Source organism: Leopardus geoffroyi, chromosome B2, assembly GCF_018350155.1.
Source record: "Leopardus geoffroyi isolate Oge1 chromosome B2, O.geoffroyi_Oge1_pat1.0, whole genome shotgun sequence".
Taxonomy (NCBI): Eukaryota; Metazoa; Chordata; class Mammalia; order Carnivora; family Felidae; genus Leopardus; species Leopardus geoffroyi.
This window is the reverse complement of record NC_059332.1, coordinates 15,516,963-15,544,667: the sequence shown is the minus strand read 5'-3', so window position 1 is coordinate 15,544,667 and position 27,705 is coordinate 15,516,963. Positions and strand designations below refer to the sequence as shown.

Here is a 27,705-nt window from a genome sequence, read left to right as displayed (position 1 = left end):
GTCCGGAATTTCTGGGCCAACCCACGTTACCTTCTCCCCTACGGGGCACAGAGAGGATTGAAGAGTCCCTCTTAAAGACCAAGAGAACACAATGCGTTGGGCTTGTTTAATTTCGTTTATCTGTCTTCCCCGCGTGATTAAAATCTCCAAGAGGTCAGACACCCCGTGACTCGTTCAGCAGTTCGGCTCAGTTCCTGGCCCATAATTAGGAGTGTGTTCATACCGATTTCAATGACTGAATGAGAACTACTAGCAAAGTAAACGAACCAAACAGAAGGGAAGGGGGAGAAGGGGAGGAAGGGGAGGTAGGGACGGACGTTCGTCATGGCGTTGAGGGCAGCCTTCTGACATCTGGAAGTGAACTGTCCAAAGCTCTCCTCCTCCTCGCTGCCTCCCTCACAAACCTTCACGGCATTAAGTCCCGAGTGCAGGCAGAGGTGGGAAAAGAGAGACGCCAAAGCTACAAATGCCAGGTTGCTACTTGCTAACCCTCCGGGAGAAGGAGGGCGGTGGGAGGTACTGAACAGGGGGGTCAGTGGCAAGAGGCGAGCGTGTGAGCCTGCGGTCCCTGGCGTGTGTGCACACAAGTTCCTGGTAAACGACACGTTCGTACCTCCATTTCAGGTGGGATCTGAGGTCTGAACACTAAGCACCCACTGTGATACTCTATTTGGAGTTCTGCCCGTTCAGGACAAGTTGCTTGCTTGAAGGATTTTTCCCATGTTCTTCTCAGATCACATTCTCCAGCTTCCTCCTGTGGTTACCCTACAGTAAGACCGGCTCCCAGGAGCAAGGTGGGGAATCCTCACCTCACCGGGCAACTAACTGTCCACTTACTTTTTAACCTCCAGAAGGCAAGGCTGAAAGAAACCAAAAAGGAGAGGGAGGAGCTGATCAGGAAAGCAGGAAAAAGGCAGGCATCCCCACCCCACCCTGTGGTCCTCCAGGAAACTTCCCAGCTCCCTCCATTCTGACCACCCCTCTTCCTTCCCACAGCCCTCCCTCCCACTCAACCTGGCGCCGACTGTGGGGAAGCCAACAGCAGACCTAGGGAGGTGAGGCTGCTGCCAAGAGCCACAAGCAGTTTCATCTGGCACAGCATGTAAAGGAGAAACAGCTCTTTGTTTCATCCACCGGGGGGAACGCCACCGACTCCTGCTGCAAAAATTCCCACACTCCCCTCTCTGGCAAGGCAAAGGGCAGTGTCCTCTGGTCCTTCCAAACCCAGAACATCCAGCTGAAGACAAAAGCGGCTTATCCTGTGTGACCACCGGCAGATGCAAAACGCTGAGCCAGAGGACCCACCGGCTGCCCACACCCCCAGCCTCCCAGAGACCACCTCTGGCTGCCGAAGTCTGGGCTCGCCTCCCGCTCGAAATCTCACGGCCCCGGCAGAGGCTGTCACTTGGAGCAAGAGGCCAGTCCAGGGCATATATGCTCTGTTTTTGCCCTCCTCATCCTCATGGACTTCCCTCCAGATCCTTCATTTTTAGGGAGAAAACAAATCAACCCCTCACAGCGGGGACGTGACGACCACGTGACGGGGGGGACAAGTCAGAACCAAGGACGGACTCCTACGTAAGTCAAGACATGGCGGCAGGCATGTAACAGGATGGGGGCCTTCAGGGCTCTTCCTACACATCCTATGACTTGAGGGTCCCCCCATGACTTTCAGGCAAACTTTCCGTTAACAACAAAAGCACTTCACTCTAATGAACCCTGACCCCATTTACTGAGGTAAAGTCAGACACACACCCACAAGCCCGTGGACAATGTGTTGATTCCATCCGTTATTAGGCAGAAGCCACACACCCCCAACCGTCCAATGGCCCTCAGTATCTCCTAGCAGAGTTAAGAGCTTTTTCATCTGTGTTTATGAAGACACTGTAAAAAATAAATGAATGAATGAATGTGTGTGTGTGTGTGTGCGCGCGCTAAGACATTGTGGAAGGGAAGGACTAAGCCTAAACAATGTTAAATTAATTTTCCAAGGGACAGGGAGGGAGAGCCCCCACGTATTAGCTGAAACAGTTTTGGTTACAACAAGAACCCTGAGCTGTAACAGAGGGGAAATTCTGCAGTATCCTGGCAGAAAGTTTTGAATAATGGGAATATGGGCGGATTTTCATCAGGAGCTGTCCTTCTCACCAAAGGCAGTGGGCAGAAACGTTTTCAAAATACTTAGGCTCTCTGCAAGATAAAATTCTGATACCAAAATGAAGTTGGACCCTCACCTATTCTATCACTGGGGGCCTTAAAAAACCCTGCTGCTGAGATGAGCCATTTGGCTTTCTAAGAAAACTGGTGATGGTATCACATTGACTCACCTTAAAAGAAAATCCCCCAGGCCACAGCCCATAGCCAGAAAGTTTTGTCCAACCTGCTGTGACAGAAGATACTTGCAGAGTACTTCTGTTTTGATCCCCTCGTAGGACAGTAACAGTCTTCCCTTCAGTGTATCTAGACCCTCCCCTAAGTTGTAAAGAGGAATACCCCTGCCCCCTGAGCTTCTTTCCTCCCAAGGATCCCAGGCGCCCCCTGTGCCCCTCTCCCCCCCATACCCGCTCTGTGGCTTACCAGTTTTCCCCCAGAAACCAGGATGAAGCAAGAGCACATACCTTGAAACCATCCTCTTGTTGAGAGGTTGCTAATTCTGTTTCCTCTTTTTCTGAAGTTGAAATTCACTATCGCTTTATAATCTGCATTTTACTAAAAAGTTGTACTAATGTTATGTGGCTATAAATTCAATAGAAATAAAATTATTTTTGTTATAGGACTTGTCTGTGAATTTCACATATCCCCCAAAATCTCCAAATAGTAGACAACTGGAGCAGGAATCCCTTCTTACGTGTTTTCTCTCAGATCTCCAACTGGCTGGAAAGTTCTTTGGGGGCAGAACCAGTCACTGAATGAATGCAACGCATCAACTGTAGGCAGCATTTTGCTTTAAGAAGTTTTCTTCTGGGTGTATTTTTTTGTTTTAAAAATGAAACACTCTTGGATATGTTACTATACAGAAGTACCAGCTGGTTTCAACGAGTCGACTCCGTTCTGAGTTTCTTCCCAACAGTTATCTTACACATCAGGGAAGGAATGAATTGTCCGAATTATAGCTCCATAATTTCATGGTCTCCCTCCTCTTCTGGGTACAGGGTCCAACTCACCCCTCGGGCTCCTGCAGGTCTGGCAGCTGAATCAGGGCCTCGTCTCACTCACCACTCTCAATGCCCGTAACTGCTCAATGAACAGTCACCATCGCGTGGCACAATATGGCCCAGGCCTGTTAGCTGTTAACCTTACTTAACCCGCCACTTCTCATATTCCAATTCTAGGTGGCAGAGTGCTCCCTAAAGCCCACCCGACATTGAATGACCCATCAGGAAGAAGCAGGAGTCCAGCAGGACATCAGCAAGCACTCTCTCTCCTAGTAGGTAAATTTAGACATGTTTTGTTCAATAACTGTTTCATTCCAACTGAAACTGAGAAAAAAAAAAAAAGTAAGGCTTTTATTTAAACCGATTTGGCAAGACAAAGCCTCAGAAAGCAGCCGGCTTAGATTTCAACAAGTACTGCACGAACAAAAGCCGAATCTGAGCTGTCAACAAAAGGAAGTTGTTCTTTATTCCAGAAATAGACCTTAGAAAGTAACAAGCGTGGTGCTAATGAGACAGAAGCAGGGCGGGCTTGCTTATACACTGCCTACCGTGGCACCCGCTCACCCTGACTGAACTGCTTTGCAAACAGAGAGGCATTTTCAAATAACCCTTTTGAAATGCTATTCAGAGTTGAACTTTGTACCTCTGTGCACCCAAAAGATGCTGCTCCACAACACGACGTCACCAGGTGTCGTAAATCATTTTACTGGAAAAAATGACGCTTTGAGTGCCAAAGCAGAACCCTATTTTCAATGAGTTTAGTAGACCGTGTCCTGAGAGCACACTGCTCAGGGGGGACCTGGCAGGCCGTGCACGTGTCGGGAGTGGTCAGGCTGAGTGCACCGGGGTCCCACAGTGCTTGTGCCATAAGTCGATGGCCTTGCTCACGATTGCGTCCGAGCTGTCCTGGGGAATCTGCGGACAAGCAAACCAGTCTCTGTGAAATTTCAGGGTTTATAACTTCATCATGTCCCTTATTCACTATGGCAGAGCACTTAATTCCCACCGGAGTTTCCACTACTTGCCAGAGAGTATCGTATAAAAGGCTGCTGCCAGGATCTTTGTTTCACGGGCCACCTGAGGACACACTAAGGAGCTCTGGACAGACCGCCTGGGTTTAAAACCTGCCTTGCCCACCGTGTGCCCCTGGGCAGGTTACCGAAGCTGCCCGAGTTCACAACCCATCTCCACAATGGGGCAAACGACAGCCTCACTTCCTAGGGCTGTTTAGGATTACATGGGAGAATCCATGAGAAATACTTAGTATGGGCCCTGGCACTGTTAGCCACCAATACAATGCTGATGATTCATTTACTCATCACACGTTCACTTAGTACTTACTATTTACTAGGCCACTATTCAAATGTCAATAGTGACCAATTTAAAAAAGAAGAATAGACCTGGGGTCCAGTGAAATTCATCCAGATTCATTCATCCATGAATCTCTTTTACCTCTCGCCTAGTTAAGTTTATTTATTCTAAGATACACAGAGATTCATTTAGACCTTTTCCAACATGCACTAAGTATATACTTAAGCACATTAACAAACCCAACTGGGATTCAACCAGAGACAGTAACAGTAATGAAAAGGCTTATAAGCTCCCCCCCCCCCAAAAACCATCAAGCTTCCTTTCCACTAAAAAGGATTACTCAGCCTCACATGACAGACCTCACCTCTTCCTTTTCTCAACAAGCCTTCTGAGAGTCACATCAGGGGAGGAGACTCTAGTCTTCAGTGCACATGACAACGGTCTCACTGCTCAGACCATCATCCCCCAAAGAGAGAATGCAAACTGTAATCCACAGACCAACTTTAAGCTAAACTTTTCCAAGCGGAAAAAGCATTTCTTATAATGTAAAAATATCAGAGAAAGAATGTGATGCAATAAAAAAATCTGGCTTCCCAAATGACTTCCTTTCTAGATTCAAAATCAAATTTGAAAAAAGCATACTTACATTTTCCAGAAACTTTGTTATCTTCTCTGCACTGTTCAGAGCCATTACTTTTATTTTAAAGGTCAATAAAATTTCCACAGCTACAAAAACTAAGATCTTACAGGATCCACTTACAACTTTATCCCAAACCCTATAAAAACAAAAAGATACAATAAAATCATTTGAGTGTGAAATTTATGTTTAGCTAAACATCTCAAATTACAATATTAAACCAAATTACTTCTTTTAAGTATAAACTTCAGAGAAAAGCTATAATGAAATAATCATCAAAAAAACAACAAAATAAATCAGCCATTTGAAACTTATTTCAGACACAATTAGCACTGGAAGGGAAGAAGGAATAATCACTAAAAGGTACTTGCTCTGCAAGGGATCTACGAAACACCCATTCCCTAATGTTTTAAAACTGACATTTTAGGGAAAGGAAGTCTGTTTTTTTTTTTCAATGTTTATTATTTAATTTTTTGAGAGAGAGACAGAGACAGAGTGCGAGCAGGGGTGGGGCAGAGAGAGGAGGAGACAGAATCAAAGCAGGTTCCAGGCTCTGAGCTGTCAGCACAGAGCCCGACATGGGACTCAAACTCATGAACTGTGAGATCATGACCTGAGCCGAAGTCGGACACTTAACCAACTGAACCGCCCGGGTGCCCCTAGGGAAGGAAAGTCTTAAACCAAAGTTTGGATTTCACTAATATTGTGTAATGCTAATATAATCATTAAATACTAAGGAAAACAAAAGCATCATTTGAAATAAGATTGGTGCAACGGTTCCAGTGGTTCAAATTCCTAAAACTTCTCTAAGAGCTTAAGGAGCTAGTTATTGATCTCAACCACTCTAAACACAATTATTCTGGTAATTCTTCAAGCTGGTGTTACACTCTTTGTGCTTAGTCACGTACTGTCTTGTGATGTCCTCTGTATGTCACCTCCCCTCCCAACCACCTCACACGGTCTTTGAGCGGGAAGGCCCAGGGCTCTGAACTACTGGCAGCATGTATCTGGCCTGAATGAGAACGGAGTTTGAGTCTTAGCTCTCTGCCTGCCTCCACCTACTTTAAAGATGCCATGATGGAACTAAGAAATAGGAAGGTTTGCTTGGGATTAGGATCCCCCACATTTCTGGCAAAGGAAAGCCTATATCCATATGTACTCCTAGAGACGGTTTCAGATGTGAATAACCTACAGCATCTAGCATATTGAGGGCCTTCAAGTTTTCTAATGTTACATTCTAATATTTCCAGCATTAACATCAATTTGTATTCATATTAGATTAATATTACGAACGTTCTAGTATTTCTAACTGTATAAATAATAAGTAGAATCAAGTGTTGCTCTGTTGTCTGCCAGAGAAGTTCGCTTCAAACTATGGTATTGTTCTAAAGCAAATTCATACTTTGAAGGCTGATCATGTGAAAAACCAGGACCCTTCTCTGACTCCAGGCCTTCAGAACATCCATGAAATACTTGCCTCTGTAAACTGGATTCGGGCAAGCACCCTGCGAAGCACCTCTTGAACCAGAGATCATAAGGAAGTTTGGACAGCGCAGAACACGTCTTCAGATGACTCAGCAGTCGGCCATCTTCCAGATTCAAGTATTGTTCAAAAGCCTTTGGCTAGTGATTAAAGAGGAAGAGAGATTACTCGTTTCCTGTGACATAACATTACCCAATCTTACAGCCTGTGGTGAATAAAATGTACATGCTGACTGCAAGTAAGTGCTAGAAAACAAAATTTCAGACTCATCCAAGTCATTAGTGACGCAGGTTTCCCAGGTCAGCACCATCAGAGCAATCAACACTCTGGGGCTCAGGGGTTTTCCGGGTTGTTACCCCAATGCTAACGGCACTAATAAGGTTCAACTGAAGGTCAAAGTCCAAAGCAAAATTCAATTGTTCTGGGGAACTAAGAACAGCCCATAACACTCCTGGCTGCTCTAGAGTAGATGATATACTCAGGAAAAAGGGGGAAGGGGAAAGGGTAAGATCAGAGAAACAGAGCGGGACCAAAGCGGGGAGACGGGGTTCGGAAAAATTAGACCAAAAGAGCTGGACGTGAAATGGGCCTACCCATCCCTGGCCACACCGATGCCGACCCATGCTGAGCACTGCTGTGCACCATGCCAAAGACACTCCTACAAGAGACGTCCACAGGAGGAACTACTCTGAACCCCACGTGCAGGAGAACTCTCAGGAGGCAGAGAAATAACAGGAAGGTAACGAAAAGCCTAGATTCTATCTGGTAGCCTCTCCCACAGAAGGTTAAGCAGCAGCCAATTCTAGGAGCTGGGAGAGCTAACAAAGCTGGCTCCCAGACCAGCCAAATCCACCTTGCACAAGCCGCTGCAATTAGAGTCCACTGGCCAAGAATGGAGCCTGGGGGTCAAACTCTGCAAACTCTGAAGTCTGTATTCCCTATCCAAAAAAAAAAAAAAAAAAAAAAAAACCAACCACATCCCATATCACCTAAGCAAATACAAATGTTTATTTTCCTAAATATCTGCATCTCAGCCAAAGAAGTAATTCATATCTCTTACCATGTTCACTACAGCAAACACTATGCTACATACAGGGAACAGAGGGAAAGAAAATACGAAGCCCCTGCCTCCAAGGAGCTTGCAGTCTGCTTGAGACAAACATGTAATAAAGCTATCATGGGGTAAGCACAGGATGCTGGACACGTCGAGGTGGGAATCCTAACCCAGCTTTTAGAAGCCATCAACAGTCTCCCAGAAAGGTGACATGTGAGTTGGATTATAAAGAATGACAGGAGCGAACCAGGCAAAGAGAGACCCACATATTAATATGGGGCCCAGTTTTCTCCTCTCTCAGGGGATCTCGAATTTTTTCTGTTTAACCAACTTTCCTACATGACCTAATAATTCCTGGAGCTTCTCAAGAACACTACACACAACTCCCCCAAAACCAGAAGCTTTTCTCCAAAGTACAAGTCAAAGGACTCTTGTCCTCGCCTTTCACCTCTAAAATCCTATTCTAGAATTTTCGTTGGTTCTGCCAATGGAATGTTTTTTCACAAACATGGATGAAAACACATATATCACGCATTTATATGTTACATCCCATAGCAAACAAACTCTCATCTAAAAGTCAGTACAAATAATAGATAGGGAGGAGTGAAAATTTTAAACCATTACCTTTTTCCCTCACCACAGTGTCAGCTCACTAAGGGCAGAGCCTGTGTATCTATTTTGTTCACTGCTAGTACTCTGGTACCTAGAACATTACTCAGCATTGTAAGCACTCAACACAGAATTGTGAGTAAATGAATATCATGAATTAAATGAAATGCTGAAATACATTAATCAACATCTTTTTTTGAGAGAGAGATAATACGAATGAATGAGTGGGGAGGGGCAGAGAGAGAGGGAGACACAGAATCCAAAGCAGATTCCAGGCTCTGAGCTGTCAGCACAGAGCCCAAGGCGGGGCTCGAACCCATGAACCACAAGATCATGACGTGAGCCAAAGTCGGACACTTAACCCACTGAGCCACCCAGGCGTCCCTGTCAACATGTTGATAATCACTCAATGTACATCTTTTTGCCAGTCTTATTAAGTTTTTCTAAACATTTTTTCTTGATTTATAATATGTTCATTATAAGAAATCTCGAAAATACGGTAAAGAATAACGAAGGATATAAAGATCATTTATACTCACTACTGATAATGTACAGATCGTATAGCATCCGACTGTCTTCCTGTCCCTCCCAGCTTGTGCGCACACGCACCTGCACACTCTCTGGCTTAACAAGCACAGCAATGGCAATGAAAGGAAACTCACTTACTTTAATGACTACACACAATTAAGTCTGAAATGGCTTACAGACAGTCTGCTCTGAAAAGAGATTAACGAGGGAGGCCATCCACATCACAGGATGGTTTATCTTCTCCCTGCTGGAGAGACCTTGTCAAAGAGCAGAAATTCCTAAAGCTTGTAGAGAAGGGAGTGGCTGTGATGTAAGCCTATGAATCAGAATACCACAACATAATCAATGTGTCATCACCAGATCGAGTCTTGTCTTCTGATGCCAAAAACCCATCACTGCCCATTGCATATGCATTTCGCTAGGATTACAAACCAAGCTGTGCTTTGTGATAACCACTTTAGTTGGTAACAAAAACCTGATGATGATAGGAAAGATTATAAAAACTCTCCTTTAACAAAATCCAGGAAGAAGAGGTCGACTAACCACAGTAATGCAAATTTTAAGGTAGACCAAACACAGTTTAAATAAAGAGAAAAGTTCAAGTAAATGGGTAAATCAAACAGCAACGCAAAGGAAATTTAACTTTTCTTACACATTCTGAAGAACTTTAAAAAAAAAGCTTCATAACAATTTAAAACTATGTGCTGGATACTATAAACATACATATTAAAATAAACCTCTCTTTTGAAAATGAAGAAATCAACTTAGGAGGCATTAAGTATCTTGCTGATTTAAAATTCATTTCTAAAAAGCAAAAAGAGTTCAAGCACAGCCAGAGCACTTTTGAAACAGAACAACAATATGAGGGAGTTTACCCCACCAGGTACCAAAACATACTAGGAAGCTATATTAAATGACTCATATGGTGTGGGCCCAGGAATAGACATATAGCTTGAGGGAGGAAAAAAAAGTCTAGAAAGAGATATAAGTATATATGAAAATCCAGTATATAATAAAGGTGGCATTTCAGATCTGTGAAAAATAAGAATGAACCGACACTGTAAATGGTAGGCAGTTCTGTTTCCTAATTGTTTAACTTTGGGCAAGGTACTTAACTGCTCTGTGCTTCAGTTTCCTCACCCATAAAAACAAAGATGTGCGTTAAAATTAAGTTTTCATTAATAAAGCAAACTTCCTGGCATGAAGCACATTCTTAATAACTGTCAAACAGAAAGAGAAAGTGGAAAAAGGTTTATTGCAGTTAACAACCAATAAACAAAGTCAAATCTGAGTCTGATGTCAAGCACAAAGATAAATCCCTTCACAAATTAAAGGACTAAATTTTAAAAGGTTTAACAGACACATAGACCAAAGGAGTAGAATAGAGAACCCATAATTGAACCCACAAATGTATGGCCAACTAATCTTTGACAAAGCAGGAAAGAGTATCCAATGGAAAAAAAGACAGTCTCTTTAGCAAATGGTGCTGGGGGAACTGGATACCAACATGCAGAAGAATGAAATTGAACCACTTTCTTACACCATACACAAAAATAAACTCAAAATGGATTAAAGACCCGAATGTGAGACAGGAAACCATCAAAACCCTAGAGAAGAAAACAGGCAACAACCTCTTTGACCTCGGCCACAGCAATTTCTTACTTGACACATCTCCAAAGACAAGGGAATTAAAAGCAAAAATGAACTATTGGGACCTTATCAAGATAAAAAGCTTCTGCACAGCAAAGGAAACAACAAAACTAAAAGGCAACTGACAGAATGGGAGAAGATATTTGCAAACGACATATGGGATAAAGGGTTAGTATCCAAAATCTATACGGAACTTATCAAACTCCACACCCAAAAAACAAATAATCCAGTGAAGAAATGGGCAGAAGACATGAACAGACACTTCTCCAAAGAAGACATTCAGATGCCCAACAGACACATGAAAAGATGCTCATCACTCATCATCAGGGAAATACAAATCAAAACCACAATGAGATACCACCTCACACCAGTCAGAATGGCTAACATTAACAACTCAGGCAACAACAGTGTGGCGAGGATGTGAAGAAAGAGGAACCCTTTTGCACTGCTGGTGGGAATGCAAACTGGTGCAGTCACTCTGGAAAACAGTGTGGAGGTTCCTCAAAAAATTAAAAATAGATCTGCCCCTATGACCCAGTAATATCACTACTAGGAATTTACCCAAAGGATACAGGAGTGCTGATGCATAAGGGCATTTGTACCCCAATGTTTATAGCAACACTTTCCACAATAGCCAAACTATGGAAAGAGCCTAAATGACCATCAACTGATGAATGGATAAAGAAGATGTGGTTTATAGACACAATGGAATACTACTTGGCAATGAGAAAGAATGAAATCCTGCCATTTGCAACAAGGTGGATGGAACTGGAGGGTATTATGCTGAGTGAAATAAGTCAGGCAGAGAAGGACACACACGGTATGTTTTCACTCATATGTGGTCCTGAGAAACAGAAGACCATGGGGGAAGGGGTAAAAAAAAAATAGTTACAAACAGAGAGGGAGGGAGAGAAACCATAGGAGACTCTTAAATACAGAGAAAAAACTGAGGATGGGGTGGGGGAGAGGGGAAAATGGGTGATGGGCACTGAGGAGGGCACTTGTTGGAATCACCACTGGGTGTTGTATGTAAGCAATGAACCATGGGAATCTACCCCCAAAACCAAGAGCACACTGTATACACTGTATGTTAGCCAACTTGACAGTAAACTAAATTTAAAAAATAAAATAAAATAAAATATAAATAAATAAATAAATATTTTTAGGGGCGTCTGGGTGGCTCAGTCGGTTAAGCATCTGGTTAAGCGTCTGATTCTTGATTTCGGCTCAGATGATCTCCTGATTCATGGGATCGAACCCCGCATCCAGCTCGGTGCTAACAGTGCGAAACTTGCTTGGGATTCTCTCTCCCTCTCTCTCTGCCCCTCCCCTGCTCATGCTCTCTCTCAAAATAAATACATAAATTTAAATAAATAAATATTTTTAAAAGTTACAGCAAAGTTTTTTAAAAATCTGTTTTTTAGGAGTGCCTGGGTGGCATCCGACTCCTGATTTTGGCTCAGGTCATGATCCCAGGGTCATGGGATCGAGCCCTGCATCAGGCTTCATGCTGGGCATGGAATCTCTTTCAGATCCTCTCTCTCCCTCTGCCCCTCACTCCCACTGGCACATACCCTCTCTCTCTCTCTCTAAACAAAGCACGCTTTCTCCCTCTCTCTCTAAAAAAATAAATAAAAATTTCAAAATAAAACCTGTGTTTTAATCTTGGAATTAGAAAGGGCTTCCTAAATAAGAAAAAGCAAAAGAAAAATATCGACAGATCCAATTGTATCAACACTGAAAAATCTCTGTATGACAGGGAGAAAATATTGTCAACATATGTAACAAGGGATAAAAATGCAGAGCATATCAATAACTCTTACAAATTAAAAAGAAAGATGCAAACAAAATAGAAAGGTGGACAAATACAAGTGGCTAATAAGCATATGCAAAGCTGCCCAGCCTCACTAGAAAATGAGGATATGTAAATTAAAATGGGAGACCATGTTCACTATCAGATTAACAAAAATTTAAGAAACTGATACCATCAAGTATTGGCAATGGAGTGGAAAACATAAAATCTTCTAATCTGTTGTGGGAAGCAAAATTGATATGCCTTCTGGGTGAGCAACCTGGCAATTAAAAAATTTAAATACATCTTTCAACCGAGCAATCCCTTTATAGGTGCCTGACCTACAAAAACATATATGTTTAAAGGATCACATACAAGGGCATGCTGACTGTCAACACAGATCTGTTATATTAAAATATGGCAAATTCTTAACAGGCAATAATATCACATTTTTAAGAGGAAAATAAAAGGTGGTTCTGGATGAGTGGCTCTCAACCCTAGCCATACTTGAGAATCACCTGCTGCTTTTTAAAACATAGAATTCTGAGCCCCACCCACCCCCAGAGATTCTGACTTAATTGGTTTGGGTGGAGGAAAGGTACTGGTAAGTTTTTAAAAGCTCCCAGGTGGCGCTAATAGGAAGTCAAGGCTGAACACTACTGATCTGCACTGATGTGGAAAGTATTCCAAGACATTAAGTCAAAAAAAAAAAAAAAATTGTTGCACCATATGAACAATGTTGTAATATTTATGTATTTTTTAAAGTTATACATGTAATAAATACATGAATCATTACATGGACATATGTGTATATATTTGTGTACATATGTGTGTGCATGGATGCATTCCATCCATCCTAATGTACATAAGATAGTATAGGATATATACACTGAGCTAATGACAATATTTACTTCTTAGAAAGTAGGGGATAAGGAGGTGTTGGTACAGATCTTTGGGAACAATGGATTTATCCAGATTGTTTAATACTTCAAGAATGTACTTATTACTTGTGTTATCAAAAATAAAGAATTCTGGGGGGTGTCTGGGTGGCTCAGTCAGTTAAGCATTCGACTTTGGGTCAGGTCATGATCTCATGGCTCGTGAGTTCAAGCCTTGCGTCCGGCCCTCTGCTGACATCTTGGAGCCTGGAGCCTGCTTCAGATTCTGTCTCCCTCTCTCTCTATCCCTCCCCCACTTGCACGCGCACTCTCTCTCTCTAAAATAAGTACACGTTAAAAAAAAAATAAAGAATTTTTTAAACATAAACTAGCAAAATGCTACTGAATTTGCTCCAATACGAAATAAGAAAAGCTAATGAAATCATGGTATAATCTGGATCTCTTGATTTAATTAGGCAGCCAACATTATGCTTCCCTCACCGTGTTTGAATTATTTTTATTGAAATCATACTAAGTCAATTAAATTTTAAAATTCTGAAAATCAAATTTTACTTAACTGAAATCTAGAAAATACTCTTGTAACAGTGCTCTACAAAGCTGAAGGGTCTTGCCAACTGCCCCGGTAACTGTTGTAGTCAGCACAGTTATCCTCGGGGCTCAGTCAGCCTCCGTCAGCGCCCCCTCATCTGGCCCTGCAGCCACTATCACGGTCACTGATTTCAAAAGAATTTTCTAATGGAACAAGTCACTGATTTAAGAAAAAGACACTCGTACAACACCCAGTGCTCATCCCAACAAGTGCCCTCTTCAACAGCCATCACCCACTTTCCCCTCCCCCACTCGCCATCAACCCTCAGTTTGTTCTCAGTATGGAAACCAATTTGACAAATTATATTTAAAAAAAAGAAAAGAAAAGGAAAGAAAAAGACACTCATTTTTATAAATGAGAGAAATAAAGGAAAAAACTAGAAAAAGAGAATGGCAAAGAGCCACTGGCTTATGCTGACGGAGCAAGTGGCTGTAGTTCTCTGGACTTGCGGGTCAGAGCACAGCCGCCAGCAGGCTGCCTCTGTCACATCCAGTCACCTTTCCTTCTTCAGTAACAGAATCCTGTTTTCACAGGAGATCACAATGTGATCCCAGCCTCTGCTGCAGACAGAGGTGGCCGGGTGCCATGGTCCTGCCACTAACAGAGGTGCAGAAGGAAAGTGTGTCCAAGGAAGACAGACTTGACTGGCTGTCCCTTCCACTCCTTCCCTTTTGTCTTTGCCCTTCCCTTTCTACCATCTCAGATCATAGATGTCATGGCTGTCACTCTAGCATCCATCTGTGAACAGAGGAGGAAGAAGGGTCACACCTAAGAATGCCAGACCAAAAGGACAGGAGCCTGGGTCCCCGCAGATATCATGGCACTATGGCACCCGCTCTGGACTGCCTTCCCTCTAGACTTCTGGTTACAGCAGAGAAAAAGATAAAGCTTCTGTTATTTAGGCTATCCGTTATATGCAGCCAAACGTAAACCTTAAGTAACAGAGAGGCAATCCTAGATAAATCCAGTATATTCCAGACCAGGGTAAGGAATACAAAAGAGCAGAGGTTGCAAACTATGGCCTGCAGCAGGCCAGATGCACCCGACCATTCTTTCATGCATTGTCAATGGCTGCTTCTGTGCAACAACAGCAGAGCTGAGTGTTTGCAACAGACACACAGAGACCATCTGGAAACAGTTACTGTTGACCTTTTACGGAAAACAGTTTGTAGAGAGTCCGCTCATAATTGCAGCAGCACCAGGAAGTAAGGCTATGTCCCTAGTACCACTGTCCACCGCTACCCTCAAGAGAAAGAAAAGCATCCCTCACCAGCTGGGGTAAAGACTCCCGGTACTTGTTATTTAACTGGTTCACAAAGCATCGGATGATCCAGTAACAGTCGACGCTGTCCTCTACCATCTCTTCCACGGCTTTGGCAATGGCAAGAAATACTTCATCTTCTGGCTCCTGAAAGATTAGTAATAAATCTCTGGTTAAAGGGCGGAAGCCAGCAGAAGAGAGGAATACATATTTCTTTGATGAAAATGAAACCTTACCCCCTAACTTTTGAAGAGGCTGCATTAATAAATCAAAGTGGAACTGAAAAGCACATGGTCCATGACTAAACAGAAGACTAAGGCGGAGATAAGGTTGGGTAACCAGAGAAATTTATTTGGATCAGTGGTGCTCATGACTGCCCAAGTTTCAGATTAAGCACTCAGAGATCTTCCACTTTCTAACGTTTAAGGTCATCAAAGAAAACATAAATCATAAGCAAAGTGCTGGCTCTCTCCACCCAAAAATATTCTCAGGGCTAGAAAAGAATTTCTTCCAAAAGGATGTGATAAATATCATAAACAGTAACCGGAGACATCTGTTAATACAGTAATTTGCAAAAATCAGATGACTCCAAAAAGACTAATAAAGCATTTTCTTTATTGGAAAGCATTCATACATACCTTCAGAATTTTGTTCTGTCTTTAAGCAACTAATAAGTTAAAGTGTCCCTAGAATCAGAATTTTAGGAATGAGAAAAATGGCATTTCTCAAACATTGTGTCAATACTCAAAATATGAACATAAACCTTCAAGTAAATTTAAACAAGGTAATCTTATAAAAACTAGAATCTACTAAAACCTATTTTGTTTTCAAACACCATATCGTACACAAAATTATGTTTTCATCTAGGATTTAACAGCCAAAGGATTTTAGTGTTAAAAACAAACTAAAAAGCATCTTTCTATTCCTCTTAAAAGCTCCAAGTTAAATCAAAATTCCCATTTTGTTTTTTTTATGAACTAAGCTCTATGCTTTATTTGGATTTTATTAGTTCCCCCCCACCACCACCAATATCCTTTTTTCCATTCCAGGATTTTTTTTTTTTTTATTTGCATCCAAATTAGCATCTAGTGCAACAATGATTTCAGGAGTAGATTCCTTAATGCCCCTTACCCATTTAGCCCATCCCCCCTCCCACAACCCCTCCAGCAACCCTCTGTTTGTTCTCCACACTTACGAGTTTTGTCCCCCTCCCTGTTTTTATATTATTTTTGCTTCCCTTCCCTTGTGTTCATCTGTTCTGTGTCTTAAAGTCCTCACATGAGTGAAGTCATATATTTGTCTTTCTCTAATTTCGCTTAGCATAATACCCTCCAGTTCCATCCATGTAGTTGCAAATGGCAAGCTTTCATTCTTTTTGCTCTCCAAGTAATACTCCATCGTGTACGTATGCCACATCTTCTTAATCCATTCATCCATCGATGGACATTTGGGCTCTTTCCATACTTTGGCTATTGTCGATAGTGCTGCTATAAACATGGGGGTGCATGTGTCCCTTCGAAACAGCACACCTGTATCCCTTGGATAACTACCTAGTAGTGCAATTGCTGGGTTGTACAGTAGTTCTATTTTTAGTTTTTTGAGGAACCTCCATATTGTTTTCCAGAGTGGCTGCACCAGCTTGCATTGCCACCAATAATGCAAAAGAGATCCTCTTTCTCCGCACCCTCGCCAACATCTGTTGTTGCTTGAGTTGTTAATGTTAGCCATTCTGACAGGTGTAAGGTGGTATCTCATTGTGGTTTTGATTTGTATTTCCCCGATGATGAGTGATGTGGAGCATTTTTTCATGTGTCAGTTGGCCATCTGGATGTCTTCTTTGGAGAAGTGTCTATTCATGTCTTCTGCTCATTTCTTCACTGGATTATGTGTTTTTTTGGGTGTTGAGTTTCATAAGTTCTGTATAGATTTTGGATACTAACCCTTTATCTGATATGTTGTTTGCAAATATCTTCTCCCATTCTGTCAGTTGCCTTTTAGTTTTGCTGATTGTTTCCTTTACAGTGCAGAAGCTTTTTATTTGATGAGGTCCCAGTAGTTCATTTTTGCTTTTGTTTCCCTTGCCTCCGGAGACGTGTTGAGTAAGAAGTTGCTGCGGCCAAGATCAAAGAGGTTTTTGCCTGTTTTCTCCTCGAGGATTTTGATGGCTTCCTGTCTTATGTTGAGTGAGGTCTTTCACCCATTTTGAGTTTATTTTTGTGTATGGTGTAAGAAAGTGGTCCAGGTTCATTCTTCTGCATGTCTCTGTCCAGTTTTCCCAGCACCACTTGCTGAAGAGACTGTCTTGATTCCATCAGATATTCTTTCTTGCTTTGTCAAAGATTAGTTGGCCATACGTTTGTGGGCCCATTTCTGTGTTCTCTATTCTGTTCCATTGATCTGAGTGTCTGTTCTTGTGCCAGTACCGTACTGTCTTGATGATTACAGCTTTGTAGTATAGCTTGAAGTCTGGGATTGTGATGCCTCCTGCTTTGGTTTTCTTTTTCAAGATTGTTTTGGCTATTCGTGGTCAAAATTCCTATTTTAATAAAAGCATTTCATTTTAGGTCTCCTTTCAACTCCTTAATATTCTAGAAAATGTCAAGAGTAAGAGAATCGCAGAAAATAACATTTTCTTAACATTTAATTAATGTCAGAGGAAGAGAAAGAAGAAGGGAGACTCCCTTCCCAGACTCCCACCCAATACTGGACACTCTGCCGGGGGCTCCCGAATGTGGCAGCTCACTGGCTCCAGGACGGTCTGAGAGGCCAGGGAGGAGGACCAATGTCCTCGACCGTGTTCCCAGGCCTGTGTCGAGCACTGTCACGCACTCTGCTATACAGGAATACTAAAGAGGCTGCGTGGGGCTCAATGACTGGGGAGATGTGGGGACAGAGCCAACACCAACACTTAGAGGTCACACTTGCCACAGGCCACAGTAGAGGTGTTGGCTTGGAGCACGGACAAGCTGAGTAGGGATGAGACCCATCACTTAGGTTTCTTGAACTAATAGTCTAACCTCATTTAATATATAATTTAAGAACTTACAGAGAACTATCCACTTCGCTTTGTCAGAGGTAAGCAAAGTTTAAAGACGTTTGTTAAGAGTTCCAATTATTTTCAGTTCTCTCTTGATAAACTTAACAAAAGTGGACAACAACCTAAGCTCTATCCGTGGGAACCACATCATTAACTTCAAAAAGAATGAATAAGTCAAAACTCTCAAAGTGCTATATTGACTGGTAGGCTGTAAACTGCAATGAAAAAAATAAGCTTTGGGGGGGTGCGCCTGGGTGGCTCAGTCAGTTGAGTGTCTGATTTCAGCTCAGGTCATGATCTACGGTTCGTAGGTTGGAGCCCCGTGTTGGGCTCTGTGCTGACAGCTCAGAGCCTGGAGCCTGCTTCAGATTCTGTGTCTCCCTCTCTCTGTTCCTCCTGTGCTCGTGCGCTCTCTCTCTCTCCCCCTCCATCCCTCTCTCTCCCTCTCTCTCTCAAGAATAAACATTAAAAAAAAAAATTTTTTTTAAATAATAAGCTTTGGGGCACCTGGGTGGCTTAAGTCAGTTGAGCATCTGACTCTGGATTTTGGCTCTGGTCATGATCTCATGGTTCATCAGTTCAAGCCCCTCATCGGGCTTGCACTGATGGTGTGAGCCTGCTCGGGAGTCTCTCTCTCTGTGCCTCCCCTACGTGTGCACACACGTAGGCATGCACCCTTTCCTCTCAAAAATAAACAAACTTAAAAAAATGTTTTATTGAAGAGCACAGCTTGCAGGCAAATCCCAACTGTGAGCAGTGTTTTAGCCACATACAGACACAAAAAGTTAAAACGCCGAAAATGAATTTCGAACTGCATTAAAATAGCCAAAGCCCAAGAGTTATCATCATTCCTTTGCCTGAACTTCTCCTCTTCCGCTTCTTTTCCCTTTACGAACAGCAAGCAGTCCAAGTAACTGGAGTAAAGGTTTGTCGAAGACGGAAGTTTAAAAAGCAGGTTGGGGCCTACAGGCGAGGGCTGGTTCCGAGACAAACAAGCAGATCAGTAAGTGTACCAAGGGGGACCGGAGCCTTTCATATTCGCAACTGTCAGACAAGGAACTTGCACACACAGGAGGGTGAAGGCTAGAGGCACTCGTGGTACTGGACCGGAACCAGAGGGATCAGTGTGAACGGGCGGCATCCAACACCCAGAGCCAGACACACAAACACACCTAGGTGTGTGTGAATGGGTGTGAGTGATTCTATATAGCGAAGGTGCACATGTGTCCCAGCTCTGTCTACGGACAGGACCTAGAAGCCCCACACACCAGCCACAACACGAGAACATCCGCTGCCCTGTAAAACCACACTTGATTCAACACGGAAACAGCTGATTTGGGGCTTGGGTAGAGAAAATACAAGATGGGTTGGGAATACTTTTTGTGTCGGAAAGTACAGAAATGCTCAAAACGATGGGAACTTAACATAAAGAGAGAGGAGCCGATCTGAAGGGGCTCCCACTGGCCTAATCTGAGACAAGCTGAACATCAAGTAAATAATAGGAGTAATGGATTTCAGGCCATTGAATAAGAGAGGAAACCATAAATTCATTCTGGCATAAATAAATAAATGAGGGAGAAGGGAAAACCCTTCCTTATAAAAGAATGCCAATTAATAAATGCAGAAGAAAAAAGCAGTTAGAAAATCACCATCTGGCAACCAGCACAGTAAAAGTTACCTCAGGCAGGAATCATTAGTGGATGGACATTGACTTGGTCTCAAAGCATCTCCTCACAAATGACTTCTTAGTTACAAAAGGAAAAATAATAATCTTACTTTGAAGAAAAAGGGCCGACACCACTTTAACCAACTAGTCAAAGTTAGCAGCAACAGTAATTAAGTATCATTCTTCTGCAGTATTCCTGCCAAAAATTCATAATCGAATTTTAATCATGAGGAAACAACAAATGAACCCAAACTAAGACACGCTCTACTGCCCAGTACTCTTCAAATGTGTCAAGGTCATCACAGGCAGACCAAGGAACTTTTTCCAGATGAAAGGAGACGAAGATGTGGCAATAAATGCCACCTGTGAGCCCACACTGGATTCTAGACCCAGAAAAGGAAAGCAGCAGGACATTCAGTAAGGTCTACAGATTCATGGTATTTTATCAACGATTAATTTTATGGGTTTGATAATTATATAAGATGAAACATTTGGTGACACTAGGTAAAAGTACATGGGAACACTATACTATTTTTGCCAGTTCTTCTATTTCTAAAATGGTTTTTAAATGAAGAGTTAGAACACTTAAAATATTTTTTAAATCATCAACAAAGGTTAAAACTAGTGGGTGAAAGTTTGGTAAGAAAGTCTGATAAGTTCTGAACAAAACTTTTTGTTGGTTGGTGATACAGGGCATTATTGGGACAACTAGTCAAATGTGAATGGAGTCTGAAGATCAGATCTTAATACTGTATCAATGTAAACTTCTTGTTTTCAATGATTATACTATGGTTATCCTATACTGTGGTGACCCAGGGGAGTGTTATTTTCTTTAGGAAGTATATACTGAAGGAATTTCAAGTAATGGAATATCATGTCTGCATCTTATTTTCATATGGTTTAGAAGAAAATATGTATACATAACACAGGGAAAACAACAAAGCAAACATGGTAAGATATTAATGATGGAGAAACTTGGGTAAGGAGTATACAGGAATTCTTAGTAGTATTCTTGCAAGTTTGCAATTATTTCAAAATAAAATGTATTTTAAAAAATTAGATTGAGTAGGAATGTGCAGGGCCACGAACGCCAGGGAAAGATGTATTGCTTTTATTGCCCAGAGAGAGGAGAGCCACTGAGAGTTTCTAAGGTAAAATATGATGTAGTCAAATGCTAGCAGGATGGGACAGTCTAGACTTGAACTAAGTGTTAAACAAAAGTACCACTAACCAGTGGAAAGGAAGGACTTCGAGGCAACTTTCCAGACTCCAGCTGGTACATGCGGAGATAGACTTCAACCTGAGGCGTGGCCTCAGTGACACAGCGAACGACTTTCAGGGCGTGAAGGACGTCACAGTACTGCTCCTTGCGGTACAACATCACCTGGGCATGGGACTCATGGTGTGGAGGCAGGATCCCTATATGGAGACGGAGGGGGGGAAAGAAAGTGCAAAAACACTGAGATGCAAATCCAAATCGCCCCTTTATTGGAGAGAATCAAGTGAGAAGCTGCCTATTACAATCAGACTAGAATCACACAGATATTTAGTTACCATACAGATTCTGTTTTAGAAATTCTCTCTATAAAACAATCTTAAATTTTAAGTACTATCATTATTTCAATGGTACCTGCATCATTGATATTTAAGAGAAATGAAATGGCATCATAAAGCCCTTGAGTAAGTGTGCCACTTAAACTCAAGATAACCACATCAATCATCAAGACGATTTAATTAAATGTATGGTTGTCAGCCCGGGGCCACCCTCGGCTCCTACAGACCGGTCTCCAGTTTTTGCACGTTGCTCCTGCTATGCACTGAACTGCTTCCCCAAAAATGCAGATGTTAAAGCTCCAACCCCAGTGTGGCTAAATGTGGAGACAGCGCCTAGAAGGAGATTAAGGTTAAATGAGGCTGTAAGGGTGGACTGCAATCCAACAGAGCTCGGGCCCTTACAAGAGAAGGAAGAGATACATTTGCTGTCTCTCTCTCTGCCATGTGGGGACAGATTGGGATGGTGGCCATCTACAAGCCAAGTGAGGCCTCACCAAGAACCAAACCAGCCAGCACCTTGATCTTGGATTTCTCAGTCTCCAGAACTGAGAGAACATAAACTGTTGTTTAAGCAGCCCAGTCTGTGGTATTTAGTTATGGCTGCCCTAGCTAACCATACAGGCCCCTCATCTCAGGACCAGCACCAACGTATCAAATCCTTCCCTTCCCCGATGATCAAAACTTGCTCACAAAATAGCCTAGCTTCGGGACCACAGAAATCTCTGATTTTCACTGATGAGACCACCTTACATCATATTCTGATGCCATTTCATGCTGACTCATTTAAACATGCCTACCTATGAGGTTTGGGGGCAAAAACCATCTTTTTTACAAACAAATGGCATGGAAAAAGCATAGTGGGAGGAGCACCGGACAGGCTTTTAGCAAACATAGTTTCTAGTCCCACGTGTGAGAACACCAGGACTCTCAAAGTGTCTCTCTGGGAACTTGTTTCCTCAGCTGTCAGAGGTGGGAAATGGGATGGGTAAGCATCTCACCGAGCGTCCTCTGCACAACACGAGCCCTAAAAGCCCGCATGAAAAGAAGGATGCCAGGGTCAAACAGGTTTGTAAAACGCTGACAATGAATTTTCAAGGCTCTAAATCCTGCTATAAAAAAAAAACCGTATTTATTCCGGCCTCATTAAATGTAACAAGACTGTACAGGAACATGGACTCTGGAGTCCAAGTTCCTGGGTTTGAACTCTAACTCTACAATTAAGTGGCTGGACGTCTGTCGGCCACTTACTCAATCGCCCCTTAGAGAAGGCTGAGCTTCTCCATCTGAAAAATGAGACTAATAATATGTGTCATACAGTTGGTGTAATGAATAAAAAATTATATAAAGTGCTTCGAAAGTACACAACACATACTAAACTAGCGTTAAGTGTTAGCGTACATCTGATAAGGATCACCCTTTTAGTAGAAAACACCACAGATACAGTATGCTAAAGAACAGTCCGGAAAACAAAAGGTGGGTGAGCACAAGAGACTTTAGCTAACATGACGCAATGTTAACATCAGAACCTAACTCGCTTAAATGCTCTTTGTCCTGACAGAAAGCTTTACCTACCTTAGCTTTGGAGTTCCGTACCAGGCTTCCGCAAAAGCCAAGGGAATACACTAACATGTCCTCCAAATCTGGGCTAATAAAGATTAAACAGCTGTAATTACACCCTCCTCATACTACTTGAGGCAGCACAGTGCCTCCCATGTTCAACCTCAAAGAGCTAGTTCTAAAGTTCTGATCGTTACCTGAAATGGTATCAGCAGGCCTGACAAGGTCCCTGAGTAATCAACCCCTGTTCTAGGAAGAGTCAGCCTGTCTCCTTGCACGGCATGGCGGCTCCAAATCTCCAGTGTCTTTACCACAAAAATAACAACAAAGACTTACCTGGTAAAGACAAGTGGAGAAAACAGGGGTGACGAACAAGCCTGGACACTCTCGAGGTGTCACAAAGCACAACTGTATGTCTCCCACCCAATCCACTGGTGTTAGTAACTAATAAGACACATAGTATTTCCCAGCAGGAAGAGTGTCAGCATCCCTGGAATGCACTTATTTTGATGGCCACTGGAAACACTAAGATTTAAGAACAAAGGCTCAAGACGTAAGAAAAGCTAAAATAGTTGATACCTGCTCTCTGGGCAGTAACCGCACTGCTACCCACCAGATACACGAGTGCTCAGAGACGGGCGGGAGGCACAACAAAGCAAGGTATTCCGCTTTCTAGAATGCTTGCTCGCTGCCTCCACGTCACATAATCAGACTTAGGACAGCAGATGTCTCAAGTCCTGCAAATACAGTACATTTTGGAAAGAGAACGAGGCCGACAGTCTATCTTACCTTCAAACGGGCTCCACCAACCTAAGTTCGAATCCTAGCTCTGCCACTTACAGACTAGAAGGCCCCAGGCAAGGGATTCAGCCTTGCAGTCTTTTTTCCCCCATCCGCAAAACTGGGATATTAATACCTACCTCACAGGAGAATTTGGCGATTACTCGAATTGTTTGTTTGTTTAAGGAAGAAAGAAAAGGAGGATGGCAACGGACAGGTATTATAAGCATCAGCAGGCCCAGCAGAAATCGAGGAAAAAACACTTGGCTCAAAAGGCCAGTCACCTGTGGCCCCTAATACACTTTTTCTCCCACAGAAACTGAGCAGGCGCATTTCTCCTTCTCCTTCAGCCACTCGTCACTGGAATGTATCCATTTATGCTTCTAGGAAGTAAAAACTCCTCCATTTCTTTCTGACTCTGCTAGCACTCATCAGGAAGTTAGACCCCCTAGAGCTGGGAATCGCAGAAATAACAAACTGACAGCCACAACCTAGGAGTTAATTTAATTTAGCTCAGTAACCTCATTTTACAGGTGCAAGAGCTGAGGCCTAGCCCGGGTCTTCCTCAGGTTTACCCAGTTGACAGTGAAGCCCAGGCCACCTCTTTCTCCAGTCCAATGATCTCCCCGCACCTGGTTTCAGGAACACACCTTGCTTCCTCTTCTATTATTACTGATGCCCATAGAGTAATATTTAACGTACTGCTACTGAAATCCCCTTCTTAAAGGCTTTCACAGTGAGCAATAATTCAGTCTCCTGACATTAGGCCCAATATGCAGCAAAGGGCCTAGAAGAATCCTCTCCTTCCTGACTGATAAGAATGACAAATATCCCATCACTCAACATTTTTGAAGATAAATCTTCCAACTCTTGAGTCTCATACCTAGAAGCACCTTCCATACCAACGCACGGTACATGGACGGGAGAGGGAATCTCTGACTAAAAGTACAAAGTTTCTCGATATCTAGAGAAAGAAACAAAGAACAATTGGTTAGAAACTTTTTATGCTGATGACGCGAAAGTGCATTTCGGTTTTTTGTTTGTTTGTTTGTTTGTTTAATTCAAGTACAGTAAGACATTTCTCCAGAGGATGTCCACTACAGTCAGTAAATCTAGAAAAGGCAACACTGGTCTGATTTCTAGCCCGGGTGTTTCACCAACTGGCTACTTGAAAACAATCAGTGCTTCACAGCCTAGGAGATGCATGTTGCATACATTACTACATTCCCTGTGTCACATTAGCAGTAGTTACTATTTACAGAATTTCATTTAATCCACACTGCAAGCTTGTTGGGTAGTTATTGTTTTAAAGCTGCAGAAACTGAAGCCCCAAGCAGTTAAGTGACTTTAGTTAGCAGAGCTAGTGAATGGCATGGTCAGCCCTTAGATCCCCACATTCTCCAATAAACCACACTCAACTGTCCTGAACCTCAATTCCCTGTGCTCGTCAAATTCCAGCCATGCTTAAAACACAAAGATCAGGAGGGAAATGGTTTTGAAATTTAAGAAGCATTCTATGCATATAAAGTACTATTTTTACCTACGGTTCAGTTTATTTTACTTTAGTCAGCAGAACAGACCTTATTATTACTACAAAGCAACTAAGATGTCAACACATAATGTAGTCTCACGGTATTTGCATCGGAGAAAAATCGTGGGGAGAGTTATGAATTTACCCAGAAGCTATGATAACAGCTCTGAAAACAGAGGAAATATATGGGTCTAATATGAGAAGAAATACCACAGCCTTCTTAACAGTCCTTTCAAAGACATCCGACTCAGCCTCAGCAAATAGAAGCTTGAAAAATCCATAACCTCTCCCAAAATACACCATTCACCTGTCATCCTATCACTAAAAAATACAGCAGGTCACAAATACTTCTGAATGTCTTTTAAGATACCACTTCTTTCAGGACAGCTGGGACGACTAAAACCCAATAACCGCAATCTAACTTGTAAAACTCACCGAGCCGGTCATCTTTTAGGAGAATCTCCAATGATTTCTTTTCTTCAACTCCACGAAACCCCACTTTCTCATAATACACTGAACGGAAGTTTCTCTGAGAGTCCTCAGTCATGTTTCATTCTTGGAGAGAGAAAGAGTAGGGAAAGGGAAAGAGTGAGCTTAAAAACAGAGACTGGACAATTTGGGAACTTTTCCAATGATTTTCTCAAACTTTCCCACGAATTCAATATACTAAAATAAACTGGCTGCCTTTGCATAGGACTCAACATTATCTATTTTTTTTTAATGTTTATTCATTTATTTTGAGAGAGAGAGAAAAGGAGGGGCAGAGAGAGAGAGAGAGAGAGAGAGAGAATCCCAAGCAGGCTCCACGCTGTCAGCACAGAGATGAACAGGGCTGGATCTCACAAACCATGAGATCATGACCTGATCTGAAATCAAGAGTCACTTAAATACTGAGCCACCCAGGCGCCCCTAAATGTCTCATTTTAAACAACTAACACCACCTCACCTATGTTCCTTGGCCAAAAACCAGGACATAAAACTAAAGTCCTCTGCGCTGCTAAAATAGATTTCACAAGGTGCATGCACTAAGGCTCCTACTTTACTTATGGGAGTTCCTGGCCATTATACACGTTCAAAGAAAAGAAGGAAAAAAAAAAAAAAACACTAGTGAAATACGAGGACAAGACGTCATACAAAAGGGGTTACCAAACAGTCTCCACTAGGAATTGTTTTTGTTTTTACAAATATTCTGCATTAAAAAAATGAAACTATATTCTAAAATGCTGGCAATGTGTCTTTAGGTAGTAGGATTCTGGGTGATTTCCTTTCTTTTGCTTAGCCATATTTTCAAATGGGCATTCTGTGAAATAAAAAACTAAACTATAAAAAAAGTAAAAACAACAACAACAAAACAAGCTTCTCACTTAGTTTTCCTTTAAACACAATCCTATCAAATGCAGTTATCGAAATCAGAGCCCACAAGCGACGAACAGCACTGAATTGTAAACCAGAAGGGGGGCAGGAGTGAAGCCTATTAATAAACGATGCCACAGAACTGAAGACAGAATAACGACTTAAAATCTGGCATTGGGACTCAAAAAGTTCAGCGGTGTCAGGTTCTTTCACAATAACGTTCATAGGACTGACTGCAAGACATCGGGGGAAAGGTGAGATTAGGTTGGCATTTTAAGAATAAAATGGATGTAAGGCATTTTTTCAGAAAGTATTGCACTGCCTGAAATCAAATACTTAAAATGTCAGTGCAAAAAGGAGTCTAATCCTCAGGTTTTAGAAATCCTGACAAGTCCCCAGCGAGGAAGGGAGGGTTGAGTTCCAGACAAGCCAAGGTCTTCCTTATCGAAAACTCTGCACCCCTTCGGTCTCAGGAAAGGTAAAGATTCGTTAAAAAGGAGACATTCTAAAGGGTTCTGAGCTTTGGGGACCACACGTTTTAAACAAAAACAAAAACGAAAAAAAAAAACAAAAATTCCAGGGTGGCTCAGCGGGTAAGCATCAGACTTTGGCTCAGGTCGTGATCTCGAGGTTTGTGAGTTCGAGCCCCTCGTTGGGCTCTGTGCTGACAGCTCTGAGCCTGAAGCCTGCTTCTGATTCTGTGCCTTCCTATCTCTCTGCTCCTCCCGTGTTCATGCTCGCTCTCTCTCTCTCTCAAAAATAAATAAGCATTAAAAAAATTTAAAAAAAAATTCCAAAGCACTAAAACGCCAAATGAGTTCGGGGATTTATTTAAAAGCAGCAAACAGCTGCAGGGCGGTGCGGTGCCCGTTACCTACACACACGATTCTCAGATTGCACTACGATGGCTACAGGGCCTCCCGGAGGAAAATCCTGTAATTTACACGCCGGCCCCTGAGCGTCCACCTGAGGAAAAGTCAACACACCCTGCTCCACGACCCCAGGTCCCACTCTCCCTGTTATGCTTCACCTCTAGCAGTGGAAACCACACCCGGGTTGAGACTAAGTGGTCCGGGGGGAGGCGGCGGAAACCAGGCCCAGCGCGCTGACCGGCCGGCGGGCAGGGGAGGCGACGTGAAGGCCGCCGAGGGGACGGGCGCGCCCGAGGGCGGCCCCCGGGGCGGAGGGAGGCTACGGGCCACCTGCGCCCGGTTAGCCAGCGCCCCGTCGCCCCCGCCGTCGCCGGACGTGACGTCAGC

At 42.8% G+C, this 27,705-nt stretch overlaps 1 protein-coding gene across 5 annotated transcripts; it reads right to left on the bottom strand.

Moving 5' to 3' along the window:
* Positions 1-92: 92 nt before the first annotated feature.
* LOC123608025 (TBC1 domain family member 7) lies at positions 93-27,705 on the bottom strand. 5 transcript variants are annotated; one of them, XR_006717043.1, is made up of 11 exons: positions 27,477-27,698; positions 25,529-25,648; positions 24,446-24,526; positions 20,903-21,090; positions 14,978-15,115; positions 6,581-6,726; positions 5,113-5,242; positions 3,799-4,070; positions 2,619-3,175; positions 1,756-1,884; positions 93-860 (listed from the first exon to the last, which is right to left on the bottom strand). XR_006717043.1 is itself a non-coding variant. In XM_045497387.1 (8 exons), exons 2-8 carry the CDS (start codon positions 25,638-25,640, stop codon positions 3,984-3,986), a joined length of 882 nt encoding a protein of 293 aa, XP_045353343.1. In that variant the 5' UTR covers positions 25,641-25,648; positions 27,477-27,705; the 3' UTR covers positions 3,592-3,983. The 5 variants fall into 5 exon arrangements, 2 of the variants coding, with proteins under 2 accessions (XP_045353343.1, XP_045353344.1); XR_006717044.1 differs by having other exon boundaries at positions 2,619-2,736; XR_006717045.1 differs by lacking the exons at positions 1,756-1,884; positions 2,619-3,175.

What these genes read in the sequence shown, in the direction of transcription:
- LOC123608025 (XM_045497387.1), bottom strand. Translation starts at nt 25,640, where the DNA reads ATGACTGAGGACTCTCAGAGAAACTTCCGTTCAGTGTATTATGAGAAA. An exon ending in CCTAAAAGATGACCGGCTCG is followed by an intron (nt 24,527 to 25,528) that starts GTGAGTTTTACA and finishes TTCTTTCTCTAG; the next exon opens with ATATCGAGAAACTTTGTACT. An exon ending in GAAGTCCTTCCTTTCCACTG is followed by an intron (nt 15,116 to 20,902) that starts GTTAGTGGTACT and finishes CTAATCTTTCAG; the next exon opens with GAGCCAGAAGATGAAGTATT.